Consider the following 7,104-nt stretch of genomic DNA (forward strand, 5'->3'; position numbering starts at 1 on the left):
ATATTTATTTATTAGAAATGATAATATCATATTATTTATGATATATAATACATTTATTTTTAAGAAACCGTATTATTTTTTTCAAATTTTAAAAGTTTAACTTTAATGAAAAGAAATTAACAAATTAATAGAAATTTTCTTCTAGAACTATTGAGTATGTGATTTCAAATATTACTATGCTAGTTAGGTGTTACTTTGTTTTGCCAGCATATTATTTTGTAGGTTTAGTTGTTTAAGTGTTAGTAGGACTGTGACGACCAAACCATGCCTTACCGTATCATATTATGATCTGCTTTTACTCTAATTATATATAAGGATATAATGCTCAGTAACTTAAGTTTTTTAATATTATCAATATAATTTCGTATACATGAAAACAAACATAATTATTATATTGTGCCCTGTATTGTCGTTTAGGCATGTCACCACTCCTATATAATTTATCTACCATCCTCAAGTATCAGTATCAACTTCCTCTTCATAACTTTGAGCTTTTGTGACAACACAAAACACTCAAAACTAAAAAAACACATTTACACAACAAAATGATCAAGTTGAGATCAAAGAGGTTTTTCAGAAGCAACTCATCTAAACTACGTGGAGCCGACAACGGCGGTAGCAATAGCGGCAAAGGCGCTTCCATGCCTGTGGGTGAAATCAAATGGGAGCTTCGTCCCGGTGGCATGCTTGTCCAAAAGAGAGATTCTTCTTGTGCATCAACAGATAGCTCCGGTGATGAAATTATTGTTGTTAAAGTATCAACCGTTTCTCAATGCCATGATGTTTCTATCCAATCAACTTCCACTTTTGGTAATTAATTATCTCTACTTCATTCCTTTTTAAACAAGTCTAGCTTGCTTCATGCTATTCATGATCGATCTCTCTTACAATACATATAAGATTTCACGAGAATAATTTACGAGATGTCAAGGGTTCAGGTCTGGTCGTAATGTGTGCATGATGTGTAACTGTCCGGTCCTTGTAACAAACATGTATACTATATAACGCTAAATAGCTAGTGATAATTGAATCTGATTTTAGTTATTAAATTTTTTACAGGGGAATTAAAGATGATATTAGCGGTAATAACAAGTTTGGAGCCAAAAGAGCAGAGAATCTTGTTCAAAGGAAAAGAAAGAGAAGATGAAGACCATCTTCACATGGTTGGAGTACGAGACAAGGACAAAGTGTTGTTGCTTGAAGACCCGGCTATCAAGGAGGAGAAGAAGCTTCTCGGGTTGACGGGTCGGGTACGACCCATTGGGCCTCCACCAGCTTACCAAACCATTACTGTCTAATCATGTAGGTTAATAATGCTTGTTTTGTCTTTATCTACTAACCATGGCTAGAGCTTCTTATCTTAATTAAAAAAGAAGAAAGAAGAAGATCGGGGATTCAAGAAATGTGGATTAGAAGAATCTTGTATTAATTTAAGTGGCTAGATTAATTACTAGAAGTTGTATTAATGTACTTCTATTTCATGTGTAATTAAGGTGATGCAAGTCAGTGTCATTTTGATTAGTTTGGCTAAATGCTAAGTTTATATATCAGCTCATCATCTGATTAGCTTTTATTCAAGTCATTTTGATACGAGGTTTTTAAATGTCAATGAGTCATGAATGGCTGTTTGCAGATTTGCATTATCATTTTTTGGTTAAATAGTAATTAAATTAAGAAGGGTAACCCTCTTCTTAAATTTGTTTACTTTAATAAAATAATCAAATATCAAATTGAGTAAACTATTCTGGTGACTAAAACCAAAAGTCAGTTGTTGTGAATTAGCTAACCTAACAGGAGACTAAGCCTTATCCCTGTGCTTCAACTACCAATTATGAGTGGTTAGTCATGAATTTGAATACCACAACAATGTTTTTACAATAGAAGTACTTGGACAAAAATATTTAAATGCCCGTTTTGAAAATAGTATGCTGTATTATTCAGATAAAGAGACCATTAAACTTTGGGCCACTGTCTCTTGCTTGACACTCATTTCTTTCCGTGTAATCCTCTTTCTATCAGCTCCATTGTACAGATCATTTGATATTTCCACTTCTAAGATTTTTGAAAATGTAATAAAAATCAACTTTTCTCAATGTTTTTTTTTATTAAAATTTAACATATATAACTTAATTCATAAAAAGAAGGGGAAATTTGTTAATTTCTACTATATTTTCAAAACCTTTAAAAATAAGTGAAAATAGTCAAACAATCTATATATCGGTCCGGAGAGAGTTGTACTCATTCCGTCTCATGAGATGGTTTCACTGGCACGCTTTTTAACAAATTAATAATTCACTTTAATTTAAACTACAAAAAGAAATAATAAATATTAAAGTAACTATATGAAATTGACGTGTGATTGTAATAATTTTAAATAAATACTATCAATGTGAGGTTAATTTTTTTTAAGAAATTAAAAAAGATAAAGTGGTTCACATGAACAAAGAGAGTACATAACTTAATAAATGTTAATCCGGTTGTAAATGACATGTTGTATATTTTGAATTACTTGATTATAAATAACTTAATAGTTGTATATATAGAAAGAATAAAAGTTGAAGAAAGAATTGTATTTTAATATATTTCATTGTATCTGATTTCAATAACCGAAGTTTCTACTTATAGAGGTTGGTTGACAAGTCTTACTAAGGATGCTATCGAAGTAGTTTTTGATAATTATCGTAGATCTTCACTAGTAAGTTTCGTAAGACTTCCTTAATAAATTTTACAATTCTTCCTTACTAAGTTTCTTCTCTAAGAAGCTGCGCAAGCCTTCCTCGATAAGTTTTGATAGACTTCCTCGATAAGACTTATGAGTGTTCTTGATTAAGTTTTGACAATCATTATTGTATCATATTATGACACTCATCTTTGATTGTCAAATACGAGTTTACTACAGAGATTAACTGCCTCGTGAAAACCTTGCAAGGAAAAATCTAATTGGATAAAAACCTTGACGAAGGAAAAAGAGTATAGTCTCCCCCTGAATGTAATATCTCACGCTTTGACATCTTATTGTCGCAAGTTTCTCAATCTCCGCATGCCAATATTATTCCGTAACTTTTCAAATGTTGATGTGGGTAGTGATTGTTGTTAGGGCGAAAATACGCGCTAATAACACACGCAAGTATACGCGTTGGCAAGTAATATATAATACTTTCTAGTTCGTTCCCACAGAGACTCAGACTAATTATGTTCAATTAAACTCACTCACCAGTGTATGATTACTTCTCAATGTTAAAACAATAACACTTAAATTTGATTAACTAATTATTAACTACAATTAACTACTAGAATTAAACACTTAATTTAAACACTTAATTAACACTTGAATTAACAATATTAAAACACTCATGAGATCACAACTTCATTACTACTTCCTTCAATAGTCATTGTTATTACCCTTAGCATGCAACGGTGATGATATTAATCGAATAACACGAAACTGATAAAAGCCAACTTTCATTGTACTAATACCATTCTACCAAGCATCCACAATTAAGATAGAAGTTGAATAGGCATCAATTATGTTGAGTCCCTATATGTCTACAGAAATTGACAACATAACGATTTAAGCACAAGTTATTCCTTTTGATTACATAGGGTAATTAAAACGGTTAGAGTTACCCACTAATCATGCATACTCTTACATGAACCTATGCTAGCATGGAAAGTTCTAAATCTCAAGATCCACCGTCGCTTCATAAGAGATTAACACCCTATCTTATATGTTCGCGACGCACATAAGACGAATACGCACAACCAATACTAGATATCATACAATCATCACACCAAGGTATTAAACAACTAACTAAAGAATTCCATAGTAAATCCGTTACGACCCCATGATCACGATTAACCCATGATAGCACTCCGTCATCATGGGTTCATATAAAAACATGATAATAACACAAGAGAATAATTAAAACTACTTATATTTAACCAGAGTATGTCACAAGAGTAAATAGGTTCAAAGTAAAGGAAACTAGCATCCAATGTTACAACGAAATAAAGAATCACAAGAAAATATGCTTCCTCTTCGTTGCGGTGTGCTAAAACGGTCTTCTTCCTTATCTCCTTGCTCTTCGATTAATACTACGATCCAACCTTTGTGAAACGTCTCTGAAATCTACTTATATAGGAGTCCCGTAAAGCCCAGCTAACTCAGAAGTTGGAAGTCAAACAGAAATAGGAGTCTAAAATATTAATTCTGAAAATCCGTCCCTGCGCGGCCACTCAGCATTCCTGAGCGGGCGCTCAGCCCCTTACTGGAAACTGATATGTTTTTCTTCCGTTTCTTTGCTGCAATCTGCTCTTATCTTCCCACTTGCAATGCTAAACACATGCCAAGGCTTATTATTGATGAATTCTCTTCCGAAATGCAATTAATATCCTGAAATGCACAAACACTAGAAAAAACGCATCAAATACACAAAATACTTGATTTCAAGACACCAATTCAAGTTATTATAAGACGTTCTAAGTGGTATAAAATGCCACTTATCACACCCCCAAACTTAAATCGATGCTTGTCCTCAAGCGTCACAGACTCAAAAACAAAACGAAAACATGCATGAATGCAATCTATATGAAATGCAGCGATCCCCCTTACTATAACCAAACCAACCAACTTACGACATCTCAACAAATGCAATTAGGAGAATAAAGATCAATCAAATCATGCAAACTAACATACAGCCAAAAACGTGGTGTGTGCAGATGCTTAACAGATATGCTTCAAAACTAGATCAAATATCATAACTCGACTATCCTCAAGGCAATCGCATGATTATACGAAGAATAAAAATTCTAGGCACAAAATGACTTATAACACTTCAAGATTCTGGAGCTTATTACGGAATCATGCTTTTTATTTATAACAATAAATGCTTATTTGACCGTGCAATGAGTGAGGTCCACAAAAGACTTATGCAATGGCATCCATGTAGCGAGCGTTAGGTTAGCGAATCCCAGACTATAAAAGCCTTAGGTCACTAGGCACAAAGTCCCCTAAGAACTTAATGACTCGAATACCAAAGAGCCCACTCGTGATCAATTATGCATTAACTCTTTATTTATTTTTCTTTTCTATTTTTTTCTCTTTTTTTCTATTTTTTTTCAAAATTTCTAAGCAAGTGCGTTTCGCTCCATCTTGCTCAACCCTAGACTACTCGCATAAAAAAAATACGAGCCGGCTACTAGCCATTTGACACCTAGCCACAATTAGCAATGAATTCCATTTTTCACTCCATTTTTTTCTTTTCATGCCTTTTATCACTAAGAACCCATTATAAAATTTTAAGCATAATCAATAGATTAACCTCGAAAACCATCAAACCATACAACAATCTAGTCCTTAAGCATTCTCTAAGACTTAGTGAAATTACAAATGTTTCTAGCATGCATATCAACCTACATAACTCAGCATCACTTTAACGCTATCACTACACTCGCATCAACATCACAAATTAATTGGTAAATCAGCGCAAAAGGGATCATGGTATATGCATAAGCTACATGACATGATAAATAAAGCTATAAATAATAAAAAAAACTATATGACAAAAAATATGCAATTATATGAACTAAACTATCATGAATATGCAACTATATGACACACACATAAAATATTCCTTAACTACCACCCCCAAACTTAAAATCTTCACTGTCCCCAGTGAAGGTAGTAGAATGGAACACAGGGTATGCCTACTCGGAGAGATCATCATCATCATCACCCTCAGAGGGGGGTGTATCAGGAGGCGGATATGTAGAGTCTTCACCAAAAACTGGCCACTGGATGTCAGCTCTAAGGCCTCGAAAAGCAGTCCCAAGTGCAAGGGTGAGCTCCTGAGCAAACCTGCTATGTGTCTCGTACATAGCGTCCATCCTCCTCGACAGCCTCCTATACTGGACATCAGCCATCCCAGCACCCTCCTGACCTCTAGAAGCTCCAGCCTCATCTCGCCTTGGTAGCACCTCATGCTAGACGCCCTCCTGGAAGACGATAACCCAACCCATGCTCCTCGGGCTCACCACCGGTCCACTCCTGCATCGCATGCTGTGTCCCGGAGTCAAGGCCGGCAACTGCAACTGCTCATGAGACGGCCACTGAACTCCCACTGCTCGGCAAAGCTTTGTAATCGTGGATGCATAAGGGATATTCATGTGCTTAGCTCCCCTCAAAAATTTCAGAATTCCTTGGTAGATGAACTCACCAAGGTCCACATAGTACTCCTCATTCAAAATTCCCCATAACAACTGTGCTCTCTCAACTGTGACCTCATGTGCATGTGAAGTAGGCAGAATATTAGCGCAAATAAAAGCATTCCATGCACGGGCATACCTGTTCATCGCAATCGCCGAAAAATGGCGATACTCGTTAGTCCCAGTCTTAAAGGTCCAAACTATGTCCGGCCTACAGAGAGTAGCACAAATCAAGTCCAAGTCAAAATCCTCAGCAGTCTTCTCGTTCCAATTCTCCTCCGTGGGCTTCCTCCGTCGCTGCCCAATCACACGGCGAATCGCCGCAGGGTGATAATCCACCGTCATCCCCCGTACCACAGAATACCCATTCTTCTCAGCCTTCGCGTTCGCATAGAACTCGCGAACAACGCTCATCGGAACTGCTTCAGGAGACTCACAAAAAACAATCCAACCCTTCTCAGCAATCATAGGCAACAACTCACCATCCCTCCCTGATGGTAAGAACCCCTCTCCTTCAAAATCGGCTTACCCAGAAGCCTAGTAAACTCCTCCTCAGCAGCCCTATCATTCAATCGAGGCCTCGCAGCAGTACCCCTCAAAGAATCAGCAGTAGGGACAGTGCTGCTGCTATCAATAGTCCTGGATCTCTTGGGTACCATCGAATCTAAGAAAAAGTGTTTAAGATTTGTGTGTTTGGGTTTGGGAGAGAGCTTAAGGTTTGAAAGTGTATGGGGAGTATGTGGAATAGGTGTATGTATATATAAGGTAGGGATTAGGGTAAAATTTGATTAGAAGTGAGTTTGAGGGTTAAAAACATGGGATAATGGGGAAATAGGTCGTGGGTAATGGGCTGTATTTTGTTTTTTTATTTTTCAATTTTTTTTTTGAATTTTTATAGGA

At 36.0% G+C, this 7,104-nt stretch overlaps 1 protein-coding gene across 1 annotated transcript; it reads left to right on the forward strand.

The window, feature by feature from the left end:
- The first annotated feature begins 454 nt into the window (after positions 1–454).
- On the forward strand, positions 455–1,630 carry LOC141716763 (BAG family molecular chaperone regulator 2-like). The gene is made up of 2 exons (XM_074518948.1): positions 455–810; positions 1,060–1,630. The coding sequence occupies exons 1-2, from the start codon at positions 546–548 to the stop codon at positions 1,296–1,298; spliced, it is 504 nt and encodes a 167-aa protein (XP_074375049.1). The 5' UTR covers positions 455–545; the 3' UTR covers positions 1,299–1,630.
- Positions 1,631–7,104: the final 5,474 nt, after the last annotated feature.

Source organism: Apium graveolens, chromosome 4, assembly GCF_009905375.1.
Source record: "Apium graveolens cultivar Ventura chromosome 4, ASM990537v1, whole genome shotgun sequence".
In the NCBI taxonomy this organism is placed as follows: Eukaryota; Viridiplantae; Streptophyta; class Magnoliopsida; order Apiales; family Apiaceae; genus Apium; species Apium graveolens.

What these genes read in the sequence shown, in the direction of transcription:
- LOC141716763 (XM_074518948.1), top strand. Translation starts at nt 546, where the DNA reads ATGATCAAGTTGAGATCAAAGAGGTTTTTCAGAAGCAACTCATCTAAA. An exon ending in CCAATCAACTTCCACTTTTG is followed by an intron (nt 811 to 1,059) that starts GTAATTAATTAT and finishes AATTTTTTACAG; the next exon opens with GGGAATTAAAGATGATATTA.